This window comes from Pan troglodytes, chromosome 20 (assembly GCF_028858775.2).
Source record: "Pan troglodytes isolate AG18354 chromosome 20, NHGRI_mPanTro3-v2.0_pri, whole genome shotgun sequence".
NCBI lineage: Eukaryota > Metazoa > Chordata > Mammalia > Primates > Hominidae > Pan > Pan troglodytes.
Genome location: NC_072418.2, coordinates 13,268,638 through 13,292,952, shown reverse-complemented (window position 1 = coordinate 13,292,952; position 24,315 = coordinate 13,268,638). Strand labels below are relative to the sequence as shown.

General features: G+C 55.3%; 2 protein-coding genes and 1 non-coding gene across 5 annotated transcripts; 2 read left to right on the top strand and 1 right to left on the bottom strand.

The window, feature by feature from the left end:
- Positions 1-221: 221 nt before the first annotated feature.
- On the top strand, positions 222-13,405 carry KRI1 (KRI1 homolog). 2 transcript variants are annotated; one of them, XM_063800546.1, is made up of 19 exons: positions 222-542; positions 657-730; positions 1,412-1,517; positions 3,616-3,724; positions 4,606-4,660; positions 4,735-4,784; positions 5,185-5,281; positions 5,370-5,447; positions 5,982-6,130; positions 6,506-6,632; positions 6,734-6,829; positions 6,913-7,083; positions 8,208-8,283; positions 8,387-8,475; positions 8,552-8,678; positions 8,765-8,895; positions 11,116-11,180; positions 11,306-11,404; positions 12,211-13,405. In XM_063800546.1, exons 1-19 carry the CDS (start codon positions 371-373, stop codon positions 12,539-12,541), a joined length of 2,202 nt encoding a protein of 733 aa, XP_063656616.1. In that variant the 5' UTR covers positions 222-370; the 3' UTR covers positions 12,542-13,405. The 2 variants fall into 2 exon arrangements, with proteins under 2 accessions (XP_063656616.1, XP_016790484.2); XM_016934995.3 differs by having other exon boundaries at positions 235-542; positions 6,006-6,130.
- ATG4D (autophagy related 4D cysteine peptidase) lies at positions 13,071-22,830 on the bottom strand. Of its 2 annotated transcripts, none has more exons than XM_016934998.4 (10): positions 22,119-22,830; positions 21,578-21,735; positions 21,314-21,487; positions 19,332-19,608; positions 19,194-19,258; positions 17,449-17,579; positions 14,517-14,595; positions 14,371-14,447; positions 14,168-14,287; positions 13,071-13,605 (listed from the first exon to the last, which is right to left on the bottom strand). In XM_016934998.4, the coding sequence occupies exons 2-10, from the start codon at positions 21,705-21,707 to the stop codon at positions 13,423-13,425; spliced, it is 1,236 nt and encodes a 411-aa protein (XP_016790487.1). In that variant the 5' UTR covers positions 21,708-21,735; positions 22,119-22,830; the 3' UTR covers positions 13,071-13,422. The 2 variants fall into 2 exon arrangements, with proteins under 2 accessions (XP_016790487.1, XP_016790485.2); XM_016934996.3 differs by having other exon boundaries at positions 21,578-21,661; positions 22,119-22,810.
- On the top strand, positions 15,390-15,449 carry LOC112206485 (U7 small nuclear RNA). Its single transcript, XR_002940846.1, has one exon. It is a non-coding gene; the product is annotated as a U7 small nuclear RNA (small nuclear RNA).
- Positions 22,831-24,315: the final 1,485 nt, after the last annotated feature.

The window sequence follows — 24,315 nt, the reverse complement described above, 5'->3', positions numbered from 1 at the left end:
TCTGATTTTTGAGTCTGGGATGGAGAGTTACACATCCCGGATGTTGATGGGGATGAGGACGGGGGTCGCGGATCGTGGATGTGGTGGGTGAGGGGAGAGAATAGTAATTCCGAGGGCGCCAGGGTGAGTGAGCTGGGTGGGGCAGCGGTTTTCGCTGTCGGAACGGAAGGGAAGCAGGAAACCGCGAGTGGAGAAAGGGCCCCCAGATGTCAGCTGGGTGCCCGGAGCACAGGGGGTGGGGCGGGTGGGCGGTGGCCGCGGCCTTCCCCGCAGGGGCGTAGCCGTGGGCGGTGACTGCGGTGATGAGGCGAAAGGGATCCCGGAAAAGCCAGGGGCGGGGTTAGCAGCGGTACGCCTCGTTTACAAGTGGATGTGGGCGGGATTGAGGGCGGCCCCGCCCCGTCCAGGGCTTCCTCAATGCGCGTGCGCAATGGGCCACAGAGCCGCCATGCCGGAACCGCGCGGGTCGTCGCAGCTGCGGGTTAACGCGGCGTTTGCCGCGCGGTACAACCGCTACCGGGAACGCGAGGAACTGCAGCGGCGTGAGTGCGGGGCGCCTGCGCGCGGGAGCCTGCGCGCGCCGGCCGGTTGGGAAGTGGGGAGTCGAGTGGACCCGCCGGCTGACCTGGGGGGGGCATCCCGTCTGTGTCCCGCAGTGAAGGATCGCTACGGGGACCGAGACAGCAGCAGCGACTCCAGCTCCGAGTCGGACTCCAGCGACGAGCGCGTGGTGCGCGTCCCCGCCCCGTCCTGGACGTGCGGAGGCGTCCAAGCCCCCCCACTGCACCCCGACCCCGATGTAGACGGGGGGGATCCCCCATCCCCAGAGCGCCCTGCGGGAGCGTCCCATCCCCCGCTCCCCATCCCATGAGGGACAGACTGTGCCCCCCTCTCCCCAGGGGAGCCAAATCCCCGTTATTTTCTCTCCCTTGCCACGATCCACCTGCCCACTCTGATGTGTGGGGCGACTCTGTCCCCCAAGAACCCCCCCCTTTCCTCTTTCATCCTCAAGAGTCTAGCCATTTTTTAGTGTACTCCTTGCGCCACGTGGGGCCCCCAACTTCTCACATCAGCCCTGATCCTGGCCCCACTGTGCGGCCTGGCCCAGCGCCTCCCCGCTGTCTCTCTTGTGCCCTCAGCCCACCTGCCCCTTGTCAAGTCTTTGTCTTCCCCAGGAATTACCTTCTCCTTGCCCCTCACCTTCCTCTACCCATATCCTGTACCTACCTGTGGCCTGCCCCTGCCCACCCCAAGAGGGCCCCTCTCCCTCCTGCTGTTTGACCACCTGTTTGACCTCCCCAGCCAGATCCACCCGCCTCCATCCTAATCCCTACGCTGAGCTCACCTGCTGGCACCAGGGCTCTTATTATCTCCCTTCTGAAATCTATCCCCAACCCTTTTCCTGCCCTAGGAATTTGACCCCCAGCAGGAGCGGGACTTTTACAAAACGCTCTCCTTGTTGAAGAAGAAGGACCCCCGCATTTATCAGAAAGATGCCACCTTCTATAACAGAACAGGTCCGGGGCCACTCCTGTCTAAACCTCTCCTTCCTCTGGAGCAGAATCCGGGGTCCTTTCCTGACTGTGGATTCAGAGAAGTGACTTGACTTCTCTGAGCCTCTTTTCCTGTCTGTAAAGTATATCTAACGGTAGCATCTCCCCTCAGGGCTGTTTTAAGGATAGATTGGGATTTACCCAGTTTACACAGTTCATCTGTTTTGACTATTGAATGAATTGCTTCACAAGTCACAAGTCCTTAGCAGAGCCTAGGTTATTACCTGGTGGTGGGGTTAATGACTGTGTCCTTGGCACTATTCAAGGTGGGAATTGCTGACTGAATGATTCCAACTCCACCAGGCTGGGCAGGTGGTTCAAGCATCTAATCCCAGCACTTTGGGAGGCTGAGGTGGGAGGGTCAATTGAGGCCAGGAGTTTGAGACCAGTTTGGCCAACATAGCAAGACCCCATTTCTCTTTTTTTTTTTTGAAATGGAGTTTCACTCTTGTTGCCCAGGCTGGGTTGCAATGGGACGATCTCGGCTCACTGCAACCTCCATCTCCCAGCTTCAAGCGATTCTCCTGCCTCAGCCTCCTGAGTAGCTGGAATTACAGGTACGCGCCACCACGCCCAGCTAATTTTGGATTTTTAGTAGAGACAGGGTTTCTCCATGTTGGCCAGGCTGGTCTCGAACTCCCAACTTCAGGTGATCCGCCCACCCTGGCCTCCCAAAGAGCTGGGATTACAGGTGTGAGCCACTGCGCCCAGCCAGCCTTTCTTTCTTCTTCTTCTTCTTTTTTTTTTTTTTTTTTTGAGACGGAGTTTTGCTCTTGTTGCCCAAGCTGGAGTGCAATGGCATGATCTGGGCTCACTGCAATCTCCGCCTCCCCGGTTCAACCGATTCTCCTGCCTCAGCCTCCTGAGTAGCTGGGATTACAGGTGCGTGCCACCACGCCCAGCTATTTTTTTGTTATTTTTAGTAGAGATGGGATTTCACCATGTTAGCCAGGCTGGTCTCGAACTCCTGACCTCAGGTAATCCATCCGCCTTGGCCTCCCAAAGTGCTAGGATTACAGGCGTGAGCCACTGTGCCTGGCGGCAAGACCCCATCTCTACAAAAGATTCAGAACTCAGCTGAGCATGCTGGTGTGCGCTTATAGTCCCAGGTATTTGGGAGGCTGAAGTGGGAGGATTGCTTAAGCCCATGAGTTCAAGGCTGCAGTGAGCTGTGGGCTAGGATGTTGACACTGCACTCCAGCCTGAGCAAGAGTAAGACTCCAACTCTCAAAAAAATTAATTATAATAATTAATCAGGCTGGGCATGGTGGCTCATGCCTGTAATCCTAGCACTTTGGGAGGTTGAGGCGGGAGGATCACTTGAGGTCAGGAGTTCAAGACCAGCCTGGCCAACATGGTGAAACCCCATCTCTACTAAAAATAACAAAAATTAGCTGGGCGTGGTGGTGCACACCCGTAATTCCAGCTACTCAGGAGGCTGAGGCAGGGGAATCGCTTGAACCTGGGAGGCGGAGGTTGCAGTAAGCCAAGATCACGCCATGCACTGGGCAACGGAGTGAGACTCTGTCTCAAAAAAAAAATAATACTGGCCGGGTGCGGTGGCTCACGCCTGTAATCTCAGCACTTTGGGAGGCCGATGCAGGCAGATCACCTGAGGTCAGGAGTTCGAGACCAACCTGACCAACATGGAGAAACCCCATCTCTACTAAAAATATAAAAATTAGCCGGGCGCGGTGGTGGGCACCTCTAATCCCAGCTGCTTGGGAGGCTGAGACATGAGAACAGCTTGAACCCGGGAGGCAGAGGTTGCAGTGAGCCGAGATCATGCCATTGCACTCCAGCCTGGGCAACAGAATGAGACTCCACCTCAAAAAAAATAAGTAAATAAATAATAACAATAATAATAATCAAAGCAGGAATTACTGACTGAATGACCCCAACCCCACCAGATGGTGACAAGCACAATACTCTTGGACAGCTGGGAATTGGTGGATTTGGGATTTGAATCCTCTGTCTAACCCTGGCCCTGCCCTGTGGGATTCTCTGCCACGGCAAAGAAGGGGGTTGTGGGTGATGGCAGGTGTCTTTGGTGGGTTAACAGCATCATCATCAGACAGTGAGGAGGACCCAGAAGCCTTGGAGAAGCAGAAGAAAGTGCGGCCCATGTACCTGAAGGACTACGAGAGGAAGGTTATCTTGGAGAAGGCAGGGTATGGAGAAGGCCTACATCCCCACCCCCTGGTTCCCAGCCCTGTCAGGTCTATGGGGGTCTTAGGGGCAGGAGAGGGAAAAAAGCTGGCAACCTGGGCCGGGCATGGTGGCTCATGCCCGTAATCCCAGCACTTTGGTAGGCTGAGGCAATAGGATCGCTTGAGGACAGAAGTTTGAGACCAGGCTGGGCAACATACCCCGCCTCTACAAAAAAATTAAAAATTAGCTGGGCATGATGATGTGTACCTGTAGTCCCAGCTACTCAGGAGGCTGAGGCAGGAGGATTGAGCCAGGAGATGGAGGCTGCAGTGAGCTATGATCAGGCCACTGCACTCCAGCCTGGGCAACAGAATAAGACCCTGTCTCAAAAAGAAAAAAGGCCGGGCATGGTGGCTCATGCCTGTAATACCAGCACCTTGGGAGGCTGAGGCGGGCGGATCACCTGAGGTCAGGAGTTTGAGACCAGCCTGGCCAACATGGTGAAACCCCGTCTCTACTAAAAATACAAAAATTAGCCAGATGTGGTGGTGGGCGCCTGTAGTCCCAGCTACGTGGGGAGGCTGAGGCAGGAGAATCGCTTGAATCTGGGAGGTGGAGGTTGCAGTTTTCCGAGATCATGCCACTGCCCTCCAGCCTGAGGCATAGAGCGAGACCCTGGCTCCAAAAAAGAAATGCTGTCACCCATGATTGGAAAAGAAAAAAAAAAAAAATGCTGGAAACTCACCAGAATCACAGATAGCCCTGAGAGCAGGAGTCTCAGTGATTCCATAGCCCTCCGATGACCCCCGCCAGCTGTTGCTTGGAATAGCTGCTCCGCATGGGCATGGGGACAGGCGGGCCCTGGAAGATACATTCTGAAGATCCCACTTTTCCTTTACAGCAAATATGTTGACGAGGAGAACTCAGACGGGGAGACTTCCAATCACAGACTCCAGGTGGGTGGGGTGAAGGCTGGGTCGGGGGGCTGAGGGGCCTGGGGCTGGCCTGAGACCTATGGCCCTCTCTGCAGGAGACATCGTCGCAAAGTTATGTGGAGGAACAGAAACAGCTCAAGGAAAGGTGAGGCTGGGTGGGCGGGAATGGCCCAATGGAGGAAAGTTGAGGCTCGGGGGTTGGATAGGCACGGGTTCAAATTGAGCTCTGTCACTTTCTATGTGCTTCAGTTTCCTCATCAGTTACACGGGGTTAATAACATCACAGCACTGCTCTGAGCTTGTTGAGAGGAGAGCTCAGGGCTTAGTAAATGGGGTTAATCTTGGGGCAGGCAGCCAGCCAGGTGAGGTGGCTCATGCCTGTAATCTCAGGGCTTTGGGAGGCAGAGGAGGGAGGATCACTTGAGCCCAGGAGTTCAAGATCAGCCTGGGCAACATAGTGAGACCCCAGCTCTACAAAATAAATACTGGGGCAGCAGACAGGGGCCAGCCTGCCTGTCCTGAGGCTTGTTTTCTCTCGTGGGCAGCTTCCGGGCATTTGTGGAGGACAGTGAGGACGAGGACGGCGCTGGGGAGGGCGGCTCCAGTTTGCTGCAGAAACGTGCCAAAACCAGGCAGGAGAAGGTGGGTACTGGGGCCTGACTGGACTGTTGGGGGACAGGGTGGCGGGTGGCTGGGCATCTGCGGATGCTCAGTGCTAGCTTTCCCCCAGGCCCAGGAGGAGGCCGACTACATCGAGTGGCTGAAGGGACAGAAAGAGATTCGGAACCCAGATTCCCTGAAGGAACTGGTGAGTTCTCACGCATGGTCGCTGATGGAGTAGACCGCATGTTCCGCGTCCATCCAACCTATTTACAGAAAGTAACCCTCTGAAGATGGGATATGTACATCTCTGGGCCTCAGCTCCTACATCTCTTTAAATGGGGATAGGCTGGGTGCCGTGGTTCACACCTGTAATCCCAGTGCTTTGGGTGGTCAAGGCAGGAGGATTGCTTGAGGCCAGGAGTTTGAGACTGGCCTGGGCAACATAGCAAAATGGCTCTACAGAAAAATGAAAAAATTAGCCAGGCATGGTGGCATGCACCTGTAGTCTCAAATACTTGGGAGGCTAAGGTGGGAGGATCTTGTGAGCCCGGGAGATTGGGTCTGCAGTGAGCTATGATCACACGACTGTAGTGTCACCTGGATGGCAGAGTAAGACCCTGTCTCGAAATAAAAAAAAATAAGAAACCAAAATGGGGCTAATGTCACCTACTCCAGAGGCTGGCTGTGAGGTCCATGTGGTGAGCATGCCTGCCCTCCTTCCCTGTCCTCCATTGACCAGAGTCCTGTCTCCCGTCACCCCCAGACGCATCTCAAGGAATACTGGAACGACCCTGAGTTGGATGAAGGGGAGCGGTTCCTGCGGGATTACATCCTCAACAAACGCTACGAGGAGGAGGAAGAGGAGGAGGAAATGGAGGAAGAGGAGGGGTGAGCCACTGCATCTCCCCAGGACCTAGATTTTGGGTGCGCTTCATGAAGTATTCCCAGGCGGCACTGGCCAGGAGGCAGAGGGCACCATGTGTGTATTTTTTTCACAGATGGTGGCAGAGTTAGTCTTCTGTAAGGCAGAGCCACAGAGTGTAGGCTCTGGAGCCAGGTGGCACTGCCTCAACTCCTGGTTCTGCTTCAAGACTTTCATGCCTCAGTTTCCCCATCTGTAAAATGAGGACAATAGCAGCGTGCACCTTGTAGGGTTCTTGTGAGGATTAAATGAGTTCATACGCTTCGTACCCAGGCGTGCAGGAAAGGGGGGCTCGACCTCACTTGGCTGGCCCCCTGGCATCACCACATCTTGACCCTCAGGGTCCACGGTCCCCCAGTCCAGCTGGCTGTGGACGACTCCTCAGACGAAGGGGAGCTGTTTCTGAAGAACCAGGAGGACTTTGAACAGAAGTACAATTTCCGTTTCGAGGAGCCGGACTCAGCATCGGTGCGTGGCTGGGGCTGGGGAGGACTCAGCCCCCAGGGTTCAGGCCCAGGGAACCCCACATCATCTCTGCGGCCCTTCTGGGCTTTTCTGATTGCGCCTAGGTCAAGACCTACCCACGCAGCATCGCGTCCTCCGTGCGCCGTAAGGATGAGCGCAGAAAGGAGAAGAGGGAAGAGACTCGGGAGCGAAAGAAGAGGGTGAGTGTGGGGGGTGAGCTGGGGAGGACCCCCCAGCCCTGGAGGAAAGCCCATGCCCTCCCCCTCTCTGCCTGGGCCTGCAGGAGAAAGCCAAGAAGCAGGAGGAGCTCAAGCAGCTGAAGAACCTGAAGAGGAAGGAGATTCTGGCCAAGCTGGAGAAGCTGCGGAAAGTAACAGGCAACGAGACGCTGGGCCTCGAGGAGGGGGACCTTGAAGATGACTTCGACCCTGCCCAGCACGACCAGCTCATGCAGGTGCGGCCCTCATCCCTGCCCAACATGACGCTGAGCTCACACAAACATGGCTCTCACTGGCCACGGTGGCTCACGCCTGTAATCCCAGCACTTTGGGAGGCTAAGGCAGGCAGATCACCTGAGGTCAGGAGTTCGAGATCAGCCTGGCCAACATGGTAAAACCTCATCTCTACTAAAAATACAAAAATTAGCCAGGTGTGGTGGTGTATGCTTGTAATCTCAGCTACTTGGGAGGCTGAGGCGGGAGAATTGCTTGAACCCGGGAGGCAGAGGTTGCAGTAAGCCGAGATCATGCCACTGCATTCCAGCCTGGGCGACAGAGGGAGCCTCTGTTTTAAAAAAAAAAAAAAAAAGACCTGGCCGGGTGCAGTGGCTCACACCTGTAATCCCAGCACTTTGGGAGGCCGAGGCAGGCGGATCACGAGGTCAGGAGATTGAGACCATCCTGGCCAACATGGAGAATCCCCATCTCTACTAAAGATACAAAAAATTAGCCAGGGTGTAGTGGCGTGCACCTCTAATCCTAGCTACTCGGGAGGCTGAGGCAGGGAATCGCTTGAACCCGGGAGGTGGAGGTTGTAGTGAGCCAAGATCACGCCATTGTACTCCAGCATGGGCTACTGGGTGAGACACTGTCTCAAAAAAAAAAAGATCTTAGCCGGGCGTGGTGGCACATGCCTGTAATCCCAGCTGTTCCGGAGGCTGAGGCAGGAGAATCGCTTGAAACCGGGAGGCAAGGGTTGCAGTGAGCTGAGATAGTGCCATTGCACTCCCGCCTGGGCAACAAGAGCGAAATTCTGTTTCAAAAAAAAAAAAGACCTGGGGCCTGAGTAGTGCACCAGGTGGTGGGCACCACAGGGGCGAAGGTGGGTAGGACGGCGAAGAACTGTGGATATGTGGAACTGAATGGCGGCCAGTACATCACAGGGTAGAGAGCAGGGGAGTTGGCGGAGGATCCTGGACATGCAGGGCCTCCCACCTCAGGAGCTAGGTGCTGGGAGGGCTGTGGGGAGCCCTAGCTGCAGGAGTAAAGTTGCCAAGGAGGGGGTCATTGGCGGCATCGTAGGGGGCTCAGCTCCTATGTCTCGAGTGGGCCCTGGTAACCGCCAGCCCTGACCCTGCAGAAGTGCTTTGGGGACGAGTACTACGGGGCCGTGGAGGAGGAGAAGCCACAATTTGAGGAAGAAGAAGGGCTTGAAGGTGAGATCAGCTGGGGCACTGGGCTGGGGATTGGGGACTGGGGACTGGGACTGAAGCCCAGGGTCCCACCCTGGCCCCACCTGTCTGTTCTCCCTGCATCCAGACGACTGGAACTGGGACACGTGGGACGGGCCTGAGCAGGAGGGAGACTGGAGCCAGCAGGAGCTGCACTGTGAGGACCCCAACTTCAACGTAGGTATCACGGGTTGAGGGAGTCCCAGGGGCCCTGACGGGGGGCTGGTGGGATCTGACCTGTGCGTCCTGGCAGATGGACGCCGACTACGACCCCAGCCAGCCGAGGAAGAAAAAGCGCGAGGCCCCCTTGACAGGCAAGAAGAAGCGCAAGTCGCCCTTCGCCGCGGCCGTGGGGCAGGAGAAGCCCGTGTTCGAACCCGGTGAGGCCCAGGTGGGCAGGCCGTGGGTAGGCAGGGGGCACTGCGGGGCCTGGCATAGCCCAGCAGCCTGGCTCTGTCTCGAGCAGGGGATAAGACGTTCGAGGAGTACCTGGATGAGTATTACCGGCTGGACTACGAGGACATCATCGACGACCTGCCCTGTCGCTTCAAGTACCGCACAGTGGTGCCCTGTGACTTTGGCCTCAGCACTGAGGAGGTAGGGCCCCCGGGCAGGCAGGGACACTGCAGGGGGCACCAGGTAGGCCGAAGGGGTAGAAAGCTGGCCCTGAGTCCCAATCTCTGTTGCTCAGAAATGCCACAACATGGCAGGCTGTTTCTTCATCTTGAAAATGATAATATTTGGCTGGGCGCAGTGGCTCACGCCTGTAATCGCAGCACTTTGGGAGACCGAGGCAAGTGGATCACCTGAGGTCAGGAGTTCGAGACCAGCCTGGCCAACGTGGTGAAACTCCGTCTCTACTAAAAATACAAAAAAATTAGCCAGGCATGGTGGCAGGCGCCTGTAGTCCCAGCTACTTGGGAGGCTGAGGCAGGAGAATCGCTTGAACCCAGGAGGCAGAGGTTGCAATGAGCCGAGATTGCACCACTGCACTCCAGCCTAGGTGACAGAGCGCAAAAAAAAAAAAAAAAAAGAAATGCTAATAGTCCTAATGACAGTGCTAATAACATTACCTTGCCTCAAAGGTAATATTACTACCTTCTACAAGGTGGGGGCTTAAAACAGTGCCTCGCCTATGGCACGCCCCGTAAATATTACTTCTTTTTTTTGAGACATAGTCTCGCTCTGTCACCCAGGCTGGAGTGCAGTGGTGCCAACCTCCTGGGCTCAATTGATCCTCCTACCTCAGCATCCCAAGTAGCTGGGACTACAGGCATGTGCCACCATGCCCAATTAATTTTTTTTAATTAAAAATATTTTTTGTACAGATGATGTTTTACTATGTTGTGCAGGCTGGTCTCGAACTCCCTGGGCTTAAACAAGCTTCCTGCTTTGGCCTCCCAAAGTGCTGGGATTCTGCGTGTGAGCCACCACACCCAGCCAATATTACTTTCTATTTTTGTTTATTTTTTGATTGGTTGATTGGGACAGTGTCTTGCTCTGTCACCCAGGCCGGCATGCAGTGGTGCAAACTCAGCTCACTGCAAACTCAGCTCACTGTAAACTCAGCCTCCCAGGTTCAAATGATTCTCCTGCCTTAGCCTCCCAAGTAGCTGGAACTACAGGCATGTGCCATCATGCCCAATTAATTTTTGTATTTTTAGTAGAGATAAGTTTTACCATATTGGCCAGGCTGATCCCAAATTCCTGGCCTCATGTGATCTGCCTGCCTCAGCCTCCCAAAGTGCTGGGATTACAGGTGTGAGCCACCAGGCCCAGCCAATATTATTTTATTCCTGTCAGTATGTATTAGCAGCAGTCTGGCTGGTAAGACTTGGTAGCAGGGCTGGTCACACTGGCTCACACCTGTAATCCCAGTACTCTGGGAGGCTGAAGCGGGAGGATCACTTGAGCCCAGTAGTTCTGAGACTAACCTGAGCAACATAGGGAGATCTAGTCCTAGCTACTTGGGAGGCTGAGGTAGGAGGGTTGCTTGAGTCCAGGAGGTTGAGGCTGCTGTGAGCTGTGAGCCTGCCACTGCACTCCAGCCTGGGTGACATAGTGAGACCCTGTCTCAACAAAAGACTTGGTGTCCTCTGGAACCAGGGGGCCTAGGTGGGTTCAAGCCCTGGCTTGGCTGCTCACCAGCTGTGTCTTTGGACAAATGATTCCCCCATCTGTGCCTCAACTCCCCATCTGTAAAGTGAGACAACAATTGATAGCACCCCAACTTTGGTGACTATGGAAGGAACAGAAATGAGACCAAAGTGTGTGGCACCTGGCAGGCTGTGGGTACCTACTATGCCTGACTGATGACGGCTGAAGGTGCACGACCGTTTTCATGGTCAGTAAAAATAGCCGATGTGTACTGAGCTTATACCATCGGCATTCAGTCACTTCCTCTTTCTGATGGCCTTCCAGTAGGTTTGGAAACAGGCCTGGAGGCTGGGAATGACAGTTTCATATGTAATTAGGAAGCCTGGTGGTTGGCAGCGACCCCTGCCCGTTCTGAGGCTTTGGGGATGACCGGGTATGGGTGACAGCTCAAGGGCCCTGAGGCTCAAACTGGAATCAATTCAGCCAACTTCCCAGCCATCTGGCCTAGGGCAAGGATCTGTTCTCTGAGCCTCAGTTACCCCATCTGCTGACCTCTACAAAAATCATTGGCCTCTGTAGAGATCAGCTGTCTCTGGCCATCATGGCAACCCTGCTGGGTGGTAGCGGCATTACCGTTTTGACTAATGACGTGACTTAGGCTCAGGGAAGGCCCCGCCTGGGCAATATCACAGCAGGTCCCCACTCTCCCTTCCCACGCAGATATTCGCTGCTGACGATAAGGAGCTGAACCGGTGGTGCTCCCTAAAGAAGACCTGCATGTACAGGTGATGGGGCGGGGCGTGGCGGGGCCACATGCGCAGGGGGCAGGGCGGAGCCAGGTGCGCTGCGGGCAGGGCGGGCAGCCTCGGGCACTTCCCAGAGCACCCAACACAGGGGCATCTGTCTGCAGGTCAGAGCAGGAGGAGCTGCGGGACAAGCGGGCGTACAGCCAGAAGGCCCAGAACTCATGGAAAAAGCGGCAGGTCTTCAAGTCACTCTGCCGAGAAGAGTAAGCAGTGCTGGCTGGGGAAGCGTGGGTGGGGAGCCTGTCAGGCCCAGGCTTGAGTCTTGGCTCTGTCAGCCTCTTGTTGCATGACTTTGGGAATGCAGCGCCCCCTGCTCTGAGACCTGGGTTCGAATCCTATATGGGCACCAACGTTGTGTGACCTTGGGCAAGTCGCTACCCCTCTCTGGGCCTCTTTCTCATAAGATGGAGATAGAGACGGTTCTGCCTTATCAGGTTGCAGAGGATGAAATGAGTTAATTCTCGTAAAGTGATTAAGATATAGTAAATGCCCCATAGGTCTTAGCTGTTATTAGGATTGCTTTCGCCCAGTCTAGAAGGCAGGGGTGATAGATGCACACAGTTTAGTTAAAGCTAAAATGAGGCCAGGTGTGTGCTCCAACCTATAATCCCAGCACTTTGGGAGACTCAAGCGAGAAGATCGCTTGAGCCCAGGAGTTGGAGGCTGCAGCGACCTATGGTAACGCCACTGCACTCCAGCCTGGGCGACACAGCACGACCCTGTCTCTAAGGAAAAAAAAGGCTAAAATGAGTTAATTGATGTGACTAGCTTAGGGCAGGCCCAGGCACAAATACCAGAATCCTCAGCCTCACAATCTAGTCTTTGGGTTCCGTAGAAAAGCCCTGGCTTTGGCCTGAGACCCAGGTCTGAATCCCAGGCAGGCCCTCGGTCGCTGTGCGGCTGCTTCACTCTGCCCCTCCTTTCCCCCGTCTGTAAAATGGGGCATGCGTGCTCAAGAATGGGCCTGATCTTGACAGGCCTGGGCTGAGCCCTGACTTTTCTCCCTCAGGGCAGAGACACCTGCGGAAGCCACAGGGAAGCCACACAGAGATGAAGCCGGCCCACAGAGGCAGCTGCCAGCCCTTGATGGCAGCTTGATGGGGCTGGAGAGTCCCCCAGCACAGGAAGAGGAAGCCCCTGTATCACCCCACAAGAAGCCAGCCCCCCAGAAGCGGAGGAGGGCCAAGAAGGCACGGCTGCTGGGCCCCACTGTGATGCTTGGTGGATGCGAGTTCAGCCGCCAGAGACTGCAGGCCTTTGGCCTCAACCCCAAACGGCTGCACTTCCGCCAGCTGGGCTGGCAGCGGAGGAAACAACAGGGGCCCAAGAACAGCTCCTGAGCACCAGGGAGCAGGCAGGGGCCTCAGGCTCCTCTCCTCAAATCAAGCCCTGGACAGGTCTCGCACCCACAAGTACTATCTGCTGCAGAGATCCTCTCATCTGTGGCCAGGCACGCCTGTAATCCCAGCACTTTGGGAGGCCGAGGTGAAAGGATCACTTGAGCCCAGGAATTGGAGACCAGCGTGGGCAACTTAGCGAGACTCCATCTCTACAAAATGTGGTGACACATGCCTGTAGTCCCAGCTACTCAGGAGGCTGGGGAAGGAAGATCACTTAAGGCCATGAGTTTTGAGGCTACAGAGAGCTATGATTGCACCACTGCACTCCAGCCTGGGCAAAAAAGAGACTCCTGTCTCTTGGAAAAAAAAAAAAAAAATTAAAAAACACGTGTAGCTGCGGGTAAGGAAGTCGTCCCATTTTATGGATGTGGAAACGGAGGCTGACTTAAACTTCCCGTGACTTGGAACTCTCGAGACACCTCCCAGACCCCACATCCCCTCAGAACGCTGCGCCCAGCCACACCCACGATCAAGTTACACAGCTTTATTGGCCCCCAGCAGCCACAGTTCCCCCAAGGGGGCTTTGGGACAGGGAGGGCCCGGGCGTCCAGTGCAAACTACAGTACGTGAGTCAGGCCCTGAGGGGGGTGCCCGGGGTCCTCCTTCCCTACCCTGCCAGGAGGGCCCCCGCTGGTGGGAGACAGGTGTGTGGGCTCTGTGGGCTCTGTCCCTGGCTGAATGGCCCCAGACTGGTTGCAGCTGGGCTTGAGGGGCTGACAACAGGAAGTACCATCATCACTGCCAGAGCTCAAGATCCCACACCCGACATGACATAAATAAAAAAATAAATAGTGTTGTATCTTTCCCCTCATCCCCTCCCTTTATAAAAACACAAAGTCCTCAGAGCTGGGGCGTTTGGCCCTGAGGAGCCGCCCTGTGCGAGGGAGCCGGAGTGTGGGCTGGGCGAGCTGGGAGCAGAGGTCGTCCAGGCTGTGGTCCTGAGCATGGCCCTCGGCCAGGGTGAACATGGGGTACCGCTCCGTGGCTGAGGAGGAGCTGAGGACCTGGCGGGAAGAGGGAGACAGGGTCAGCCACAAAAACAGTGCCAAGCCATATTCCTTAGCCCAGGTTTATTTAGTAGGTGCTTCTCAGGACCACCTCTCCAGGACAGAGCAGCCAATCAGCACCTTCTATCCCCTGGCCACAGTGATTGGCTCAGCCATGAGCATGTGACCCAGCTCAGCCAAAGACTGACAGTCCTGGGATTTTTGCTGCAAAACCCGCGTTTCCCTTCCAGTGACCACAGAGTGGGTGCCCAGAATGGCTGGTGGCCATCTCTTGCCCCCATAAGGGTAGAGTCCTGGTCGGACAGCAGGGCCAAGAGACAGGGAGGGTTCCCACCACTTGAGCCCCTGGATACAGCTGCCTCCAAGGGATGATGCCTTAACAGTTGGCTTTGGCGTTCCCACCTTTTCAGGGGTGGACGTTCTTCACATTTCCCAGGTTAGGACCCCTAGCCTGGAAGCAGCACCCCAGCTCTGCTGGACTCGAAGCCTCTGTTCCTCTTTCACCCCCAGCCCTGCCCAACCGCCCCCCTCACCCCACTCCAGCTTTCCTCTTACTCACCCTGGTCAGCTCTGAGCAGAGTGTCTCAAACTCCTTCCTGTCTCCAGCATAGAAGCCCACGGTACAGCTTGGGTCCATCTTGGCAAAGGCCATCTTGCGGGGCGAGGTGCAGTGGAAGGACTGGGGCAGACAGACGAGGGAGGCTCAGAGGCTGGGCTGCCCACCCGCCACGGCCCCAACCACACACTGGGGCTCCCACTCACCTCCAGGGGGAAGTCAGCCTGGCTGACATCCACAGTGGGCTGGCAGTAGTGAGGGTCCAGGTACAGCAGGAAGTCATCTGCAGGGGGTGCAGGTGTGAGTGGGGGTGCGGTGGAGGGTGGGAGGAGTGAGGAGGGGGTGGGCCTACCTTGGTAGCCAATGAAGTACAGTGAGTGTCGCGGTTTCCCACCCATGATGCCCAGGCACAGCTCGCAACGCAGGAGTTCCTGCAGGGAGGAGGGTAGGCAGGTGCTGTCAGGCAGCCACTCAACAAACGCTTGGCAAACACCTCCTCTGTGAGAACCCAGCCTCTGGAGGGCAGCAGTGATCAAGACCACAAAACCCTTGCCCTCAGGAGCTGACATCCTAGTGTGAGAGACTAACAAGGAAGATGATTACATGAATTTTTTTTTTTTTTTTTGAGACGGAGTCTCACTCTGTCACCCAGCCTGGAGTGCAGTGGCCCAGTTGGCTCACTGCAACCTCCGCCTCCTAAGTTCAAGCGGTTCTCCTGCCTCAGCTTCTCGAGTAGCTGGGATTACAGGAACCCGCCACCACGCCCGGGTTAATTTTTTGTATTTTTAGTAAAAATGGGGTTTCACCATGTTAGGCTGGTCTGGAACTCCTCCTAACCTCAGGTGATCTGCCCGTCTCGGCCTCCCAAAGTGCTGGGATTACAGGCTGGAGTGCAGTAGCACGATCTTGGCTCACCGAAACCTCCACCTCCTGGGTTCAAGCAGTTCTCCTGCCTCAGCCTCCCGAGCAGCTGGGATTACAGGCGCCCGCCACCACGCCCAGCTAATTTTTGTATTTTTAGTAGAGACGAGGTTTCACCATGTTGGCCAGACTGGTCTTGGACTCCTGACCTCAGGTGATCCACCTGCCTCCCAAAGTGCTGGGATTACAGGCATGGGCCACCACGCCCAGCCAATTACATGATTTATCTCATGTGTTAGAGGTGATAACTATATGGAAAAGAATAAAAGAGGGAAGGGAGCCTTGTGATTTTAAGAAGGAGGTCAAACATTACAGCTCTTTTAGAATTTGTCTCAGGTTTTCTGGTTCTCACTGGAAAACCCCCCACGCAAAAAATATTTTAAAACAGGAGCCAAGCAGTGGCTCATGTCCATAATCTCAGTACTTTGGGAGGCCGAAGCGGGAGGATCACGAGGTCAGGAGATCGAGACCATCCTGATTAACACAATGAAACCCCATCTCCACTAAAAATACAAAAATTAGCCAGGAGTGGTGGCGGACGCCTGTAGTCCCAGCTACTCGGGAGGCTGAGGCAGGAGAATGGCGTGAACCCAGGAGGTGGAGCTTGCAGTGAGCTGAGATCATGCCACTGCACTCCAGCCTGAGTGACAGAGCAAGACTCCGTCTCAAAAAAAAAAAAAAAAAAAAGAGCCACATGCATCACTGCTGAAAGAGTGCTCCAAGCAGCAGGGGCAGCAAGCGCAAAGGCCCTGAGGTGGGAGTGTCTGAAATAGGTGAGGAGGCCCCTGTGGCTGCAGCAGAGTGTGGGAGGAGGATATGAGGTCAAGGTGGGGGATATCCCGACATCAAGAAGGTGGTGCGGACAAATAGTGCCGGGCTCTGTGGGTCACTGGGAAAACTGGCTTTTATTCGGATGCAAACACATAGGGGACTTTCCAGCCTCAGGGTCTCTGTCTTGCTGTTCCTTTTGCCTGGAGCACTTCTCCTCTGGCTCCTCATTTGCCTGGTGGCTGCAGAGGCGCCTTTCTAGGCTCTGCTGCTACCCTCATCTGCCCTTCACTGGGTTACTGTTTTTTTAAAGTTGTGTAGAGGCTGGGTGCAGTGGCTCATGCCTGTAATCCCAACGCTTTGGGAGACCGAGGTGGGTGGATCACCTGAGGTCGGGAGTTCAAGACCAGCCTGGCCAACATGGGAAAACCCCATCTCTGCTAAAAATACAAAAATTAGCCGGGCATGGTGGCATACACCTGTAATCCCAGCTACTTGGGTGGCTGAGGCAGGAAATTTGCTTGAACCTGGGAAGCGGAGGTTGCAGTGAGCCAAGACGGTGTCACTGCACTCCAGCGTGGGCAAGAGAGTGAGACTCTATTTTCAAAAAAAATTGTGTAGAGATGGGGGTCTCACTATGTTGCCCAGACTGGTCTCAAATGATCCTCCTGCCTCGGCCTCCCAAAGTGCTGGGATTACAGGCCTGAGCCACTGTGCCTGGCTTCATACCAAACAGTGATGCTACTCTGGTTACACGGCCACTGCTGAGTATCCTCCCATCAGAACGTCTGCTCCCAGCAGGCACACTCAGAACTCCTGCCTGTTCTGTTCCCCTCTGAATCCCCAGCAGTCGGGACCGTGGGGAGCACACATAGCAGGTGCTGCATAGTATAAAAAAAGAAGGGATGGGCCGGGCGTGGTGGCTCACACCTGTAATCCCAGCACTTTGGGAGGCTGAGGTGGGTGGATCACCTGAGGTCAGGAGTTTGAGAACCAGCCTGGCCAACATGGCGAAACCCCGTCTCTACTAAAAATATAAAAGTTAGCCAGGCGTGGTGGCACGCGCCTGTAGTCCCAGCTACCTGGGAGACTGAGGCAGGAGAATTGCTTGAACTCGGGAGGCGGAGGTTACAATGAGCCAAGACTGTGCCACTGCACTCCAGCCTGGGCAAAAGAGCAAGACTCTGTCTCAAAAAAAAAGGGATAGCCCGTGTGGTGGCTCACGCCTGTAATCCCAGCACTTTGGGAGGCTGAGGAGGGCAGATGACCTGAGGTTGGGAGTTCAAGATCAGCCTGACCAAAATGGTGAAACCCTGTCTCTACTAAAAGTACAAAATTAGGTGGTCGTGGTGGCGCATGCCTGTAATCCTAACTACTTGGGAGGCTGAGGCAAGAAAATCGCTTGGACCCAGGAGGCGGAGGTTGCAGCGAGCCGAGATCACGTTATTGAACTCCAGCCTGGGCAACAAGAGCGAAACTCCATCTCAAAAAAAAAAAAAAAGTGATGAGGGCTGCATAAACAGCAGCCCTAACACAAACTAAACAAGTCTGGAGGGCTCCCAGGTGGAGGCGTCCTAGAATTCAGCTGAACCTACCTTCACGCAGGGCACATACACGGGGTTGAGAGTCTCGCCACCCAGTCGCACGGGCACCAGGATGACCACAGACTTCCACTCGGCTGTGGGGTCTGGCCTGGCCACCAGGCGTGCCACATCCGCCTTGTACACTGGAGGGATGGGACAGCAGCAGGTCACCTTCTTGCCACCCTTCAAGCCCCAGCGTAGCCCTCTAACCCCAGGGGCTCAACCTCAACCCTGCAATTTCTCAGAGGGCAACACTGTCATCACTAACCAAAATCATCATTCTAGTGCCCCCCAAACACCCCCAGAAAATCCCAGGACCTCCAGGAAGGTGTGGACATCCCCATTTTACAGAGTGGGCAACTGAGGCCCTGGGATGTAGACCAAAAGTATATACAGCAGGGAGAGGTAGAGACTGTTCTCTCAAGCTCCTCCCCAGCCCCATGCCTGACAGGTCCTCAGTGACTCCATGCCTCGGTTTGCCAATACAGAAACTGGAGCACTGGGCACTCGGCCCCTAAACCAAACATCCTGGTATGTCCCTCCTCCTCCAGTCCCATTTATTTGGGCCCACTCTCCTGCCCCCTGCCTTGCAGCTACGTAAGCCCATTTTGTGCTCCTAGAGAAGTAGATTAGACCCATTTTGGAGATAAGGTTCTCTGAAAATCGAATCTTTTCCCAAACACCTACAATTTTGCATAAAAAATTTACAGAGGTGGCCGGGCACGGTGGCTCACGCTTGTAATCCCAGCACTTTGGGAGGCCAAGGAGGGGGGATCACGAGGTCAGGAGATCAAGAGACCATGCTGGCAAACACAGTGAAACCCCAACTCTACTAAAAATACAAAAAAAATTAGCTGGGCGTGGTGGCACGCGCCTGTAGTCCCAGCTATTGGGAGGCTGAGGCAGGAGAATCACTCGAACTCAGGAGGCGGAGGTTGCAGTGAGCCAAGACTGTGCCACTGCACTCCAGCCTGGGTGACAGAGTGAGACTCTGTCTCAAAAAAAAAAATTACAGGGGCTGGGCACAGTGGCTCAAGCTTGTAATCCCAGCACTTTGGGAGGCCAAAGTGGGCGAATCACCTGAGGTCAGTAGTTCAAGACTGGCCTTGTCAACATGGTGAAACCCCGTCTCTACTAAAAATAGAAAAATTAGCCTGGTATGGTGGTGCGTGCCTGTAATCCCAGCTACTTGGGAGGCTGAGGCAGGAGAATCGCTTGAACCCAGGAGGCAGAGGTTGCAGTGAGCCGAGATCGTGCCTCTGCACTGAAGCCTGGGTGACAGAGTGACCTGACCTCAGGTGATCCACCCACCTTGGCCTCCCAAAGTGCTGGGATTACAGGCGTGAGCCACTGTGCCTGGCCTCTTTTTTTTTTTTTTTTTTTTCGACAGGATCCTACTCTGTCGCCCAGGCCGGAGTGCAATGGCATAATCACAGCTCACTGTAACCTCGAACTCCTGGGTTCAAGCAAACCTCCCACCTCAGCCTCCCAAGTAGCTGAGACTACAGTATGTGCCACCACACCTGGCCTTATGTCTCTATTCTATCACTCAAGGAGAAGCCCCTGAAGTTTCTTGTTCCAGAGGGAGAGACGGAGAAGAGGGACTATCTCCCACTGCACGGGCCTTGCATCCTTCCCCAGTGTCCCTCTGCCCCACAACTTGTTCCAGCCTCTGAGGAAGATGCACTCTAAGAATCGGGTAAGGCAGAGTCTGGCTCAGGGTGGGGCCCCTGTGATCTTGGCTCCCAGCCCCTTACCTGTGCAGTCCTGAGAAACGTACACCACCAGGCGGGTGACCTCGGAGCAGCTCTCCACGGCTTTCCTGGGGGCAGGAGGGAAGGCCTGAGTGCCTGCGGGTACCCAGCAACTCCCGTGATCCCTGCAGCGGCCCTCACCTGAGGATGTGTGCCACCAGCGATGGCCCATACCAGTCACCTGCCTTCTTGCCTGAGCTCTGCCCAAGCTCCACCAGCCGGTGTAGGCCAAAGGGGGCCCGGGGGTGGTCGGCGAACCAGGACACAATCTGCCGGTGCCGGCGTTCCTGCTCCAGCTCAGGGGCACCCTGGGCCCAGCGTGGGGGCATCCAGCGGGCAGGCCCATGGTACCGGCTGGGAGAGGCTGACCCTGACAGCTCAGGGGGGCCCAGGCCCATGCCCTCGGCCCATGTCCAGTCTGGTGGAATGGAGCACATAGTCAAACAGTGCTAGTGTGTGGGGGGCAGAGGTCCCATCTACACATGCACCGCACACAATGCGAATGCTCCTGAACCCCGTAATTCAACAGAATTTACATATTCCTGAAACATATACTTATCCTTATTTATTTACTTTTTGTTACTTAAAGACAGGATCTCAGCCAGACGCGGTGGCTCATGCCTGTAATCCCAGCACTTTGGGAGACCAAGGCAGGTGGATCACTTGAGGCCTGGAGTTCGAGACCAGCCTGGCCAACATGGTGAAACCCCTTCTCTGATAAAAAAAATATACAAAAAGTAGACAAGCGTGGTGGCGGGCACCTGTAATCCCAGCTACTCAGGAGGCTGAGGCAGGAGAATCGCTTGAACCTGGGAGGCAGAGGTTGCAGTGAGCCAAGATCTCTCCACTGCACTTCAGCCAGGATGATAGAGGAAGACTCAGTCTCAAAAAAAAATAATAATAATAATAAATAAAATAAATAAATAAAGACAGGATCTCACTGTCATCCAGACTGGAGTGCAGTGGCACAATCACGTCTCACTACAGCCTCTAAATCCTGAGCTCAACAGATTCTCCCGCCTCAGCCTCCTGAGTAGTTGGGATCACAGGCACATGCCACCACACTCAGCTAATTTTAAAAATTTTTTTGTAGAGACAGGAGCCTTGTCATGTGGCCTAGGCTGGTGTCGAACGCCTATGCTCAAGCGATCCTCCTGCCTCAGCCTCCTAATGTGCTGGGATTACAGGCATGAGCCACCACACTTGACCTGTTATTGTTGGAGTCTCATTCTGTCACTCGGGTTGGAGTGCAGTGGCAGGATCATAGTTCACTGCAGACTTGAACACCTGGGCACAAGCAATCTTCCCACCTCAGCCTCCCAGGTAGCTGGGATTACAAGCATGCAGCACAGTGCCCAGCCAAAACTCTTTTTTTTTTTTTGAGACTGAGTCTCGCTCTGCCACCCAGGCTGGAGTGCAGTGGCACGGATCTCGGCTCACTGCAACCTCTGCCTCCCCGGTTCAAGCAATTCTCTGCTTTAGTTTCCCAAATTACAGGTGCCTGCCACCACACCCAGCTAATTTTTGTATTTTTAGTAGAGATGGGGTTTCACCATCTTGGCCAGGCTGGTCTTGAACTCCTGACCTCATGATCCACCAGCCTCAGCCTCCCAAAGTGCTGGGATTACAGGCATGAGCCACCGTGCCTGGTGAAACTTTTTTTTTTTTTTTTTTTTTTTTTTGACACAGAGTCTCCCTCTGTTGCCCAGGCTGGAGTGCAGTGGTGCGATCTTGGCTTGCTGTAACCTCCGCCTCCTGGGTTCAAGAGATTATCCCACCTCAGCCTCGGGAGTAGCTGGGATTACAGGCGTGTGCCACCACAACCGGCTAATTTTTGTATTTTTAGTAGAGATGGGGTTTCATCATATTGGCCAGGCTGGTCTTGAACTCCTGACCGCAAGGGATCCATCCGCCTCAGCCTCCCAAAGTGCTAGGATTACAGGCATGAGCCACCGTTTCCAACCCCGGCTGAAACTCTTATAAACAACTCTCATCTCTCCAAAATGTACTTGACACACAATTCTAACGTGACTTTGAACTCTTAGTTGGTAAGTAATTCTAATACTGCTGATATAGCAGTTGACCCTGTACTCCTAGTGCACCCCTTCCCCCCCATGGCTCACCTCTGGGCAGGAAATGCAGCAGAAGGCCTTGTGCCAGCATCATCTGGCCGCTGCGTAACATGCACCCCCAGCCACAGTCCGAGGTCAGGCAGCCCCCAGGAAGGGGCGGGAAGTCCCGGCGGTATGTGAGCCACAGGCGGGACACAAAGTCCCGCTGGAAACGCTGTATGTCACCTACAAGAGCGGGTCTGTCAGCTGCCACCAGGGACACTCGGGCGGGCGTGGAGAGGCCTCCCCCAACCCTGGTCCCAACCACCAGCTCACCCTCGCCCTCGAAACGGTAGCGGCGGCCACAGAGGTGGATGCTGGAGATCTTGCTAAAGCTGGTCCGGCTTTTAACCACCCAACCTGGGGAGACGTAGGGGCAGCGCCCAGCGAGATGAAGCACTTGCATGACAGCAACAGCGCTTCCATTCCCCCATCTGTGAAATGGGCACGATCCTAGTTCCTATCTCCGGGGTGGCTCTGGGGATTCCGTCGGAGGTGGGGCCCCCAGTGACAGCTACAGGAGTGTCCACCATCAATTCAGGATGAAGGAAGGTAGTTCTGATTATTGTACCCATTTTACAGAGAGGGGCAAAAACGGAGGCGCCAGGAAGCAAAGGATCTTGCCCAAGGTCACACAGGGGAATGGGCGGGGCTTGAAAACACTATTGGACCTGCCACAGGTCCACCCTGGGCCGGGCAGGGAGGGGACCCACAGGTGACTCAGGACGGGAACAAGGGTGGGATAACTGGCAGGACCGGTGTCTGGTTTTCCTCAACGGCCCCCGACACCCCCACGATCTCCGGGCCCCCTCCTCACCGTACTTGACGTTGTTCCAGGCTGTCAGGAACTTGGCCTTGAACTTGTCCACTTCGTCCGGCTCACTCGGGCCAGCCCCGGGAGAGCCAAGAGCGAGGCCGCTGGCTCCGGAAGGCCCCAGGCCGTTGGGGTCTGGGCCTCTGGGACCCCGCGGCCTGCGGGCCTCGGGCCGGCGGCGCGCGTCCTCCGGGCTGCTGCTCCGGTACTGCGCGGCGGCCGGCGACACTGAGTTCATGGACGCGCCGGGAGGGCGGACCGAGGGCCCAGGTGGGGGGCTGCGGCCGCTGCCCCCCAAGGGCGACCCGCAGCCGGTTCACGGGGCCCGGGGAAGGCGCTACTCGGCCCCCGTCCCCAGGGTCCCGGGCCAGGCAACAGCCGCCGCCGCTGCTACCGTAGCCATCGCCATCTTAGCGGGCCAGGACCCCGGATGGCGGTGGGCGTGGCCAAGCCAGACGCCCCGCCCCGCCCTCTCCCCGCCCAGCCGCCTTTCCTAACCCCGATCCCGGGTCGCCAGGCGGGGACCTCAAACCCCGACGCCTCCCCGCGGCCTCCCCCCGCCCTCCTTATCAAACCGCCAGGAGCGCGACAGCCCCTTCAGGCCCTTATCGGAGGCAGCAGAGCTGGGGAACCCCTGCCCCTGGCCCCGCCCCTAGTCCTGCCCCCCAGGGCCTAGGACTGACCTCCCGGCAGGCGCCCAGGTGAGACTGACTGCGCACCTGCAGCGCCCGCCCCGCCTCCCGAGTGCACCTGCGCGGGCTGCCGACCCAGAACCCGCCCTGGTCTGGGACCAAATCGACTAGTGTGACCTCCGGGGCAAGCCACGCCTCTCTGTGCCTCAGTTTCCTCATGTGCAAAATAGGGCTGGAATACACGCAACAACATAGACGAATCTTCATGAGAATTATGCTCAGGGAAAAAAATCCAGGGGTAGGCAGGCGCGGGAGAGAGGGATGAATGAAGTGCTCCAGGAAAGTTTTTTTCAGTGTTTGTTTTGTCGAGACAGCATCTGGCTCTGTTGTCCAGACTGGAGTGCAGTGGCGCTTTCATAGCTCACTGCAGCCTCCAACTCTGATCCTCCAACCTCAGCCTCCAGAGTAGCTGAGACCGCAGACAGGAGCCACCATGCCTGGTTAATTTTTTAAATTTTATTTGTAGATAAGGGGTCTCGCTATGTTGTCTAGGCTGGTCTCAAACTCCTGGCTTCATGAGATCCTCCCGCCTCAGCCTCCCAAATGCTGGGATTACAGGCGTGAGCCACCACCTCAGGCAGGAAGACATTTTTTGGAGCTGTGGATAAATTCAGTATCTTAACTGTAATAGTGGCTTCACAGGTGTGAAAACTCATCAGATTGTATGCTTAAAATTTGCATGGTTTTGTATATGTCTATTATACCTCAATAAGGCTGAAAAAAAACCTCTTTGTTTTAAAAAGTAATCAGTTAACTTTTTATAGAGACAAGTTCTCTCTATGTTGCCCAGGCTGGCCTGAAACTCCTTAGCTCAAGTGATCCTCCTGCCTCAGCCTCCCAAGTAGCTCAGACTACAGGAAAATATTTTATTTTATTTTATTTTTTAATTTTTTTTCTCTAACCTTGCAAGCCCCAAACAGATTTTGGTTGTTGTTGTTGAGACAGGGTCTTGCTCTGTCATCCAGACTACAGTGCAGTGGCCTGATCATGGCTCACTGCAGTCTCAACTGCCGAGGCTTAAGCAAGTCTCCTGCCTCAGCCACCCGAGTAGCTAGGACTACAGGCACATGCCACCACCCCTGGCTAATTTTTTTTTTTTTTTTTTTGAGACAGAGTCTCGTTCTGTTGCCCAGGCTGGAGTGCAGTGGCGCGATCTCGACTCACTGCAAGCTCTGTCTCCCAGGTTCACACCATTCTCTTGCCTCAGCCTCCCGAGTAGCTGGGACTACAGGCGCCCGCCACCACGCCTGGCTGATTTTTTGTATTTTTAGTAGAGACGAGGTTTCATCGTGTTAGCCAGGATGGTCTCGATCTCCTGACCTCGTGATCCGCCCACCTCGGCCTCCCAAAGTGCTGGGATTACAGGCGTGGGCCACTGTGCCTGGCCACCCCTGGCTATTTTTTAAAAATTTTTCTGTAGAGATAGAGTCTCCCAGTGTTGCTCAGGCTAGTTTTGAACTCCTGGGCTGAAACGATTAGCCTCAGCCTCCCAAAGTTCTAGGATGACA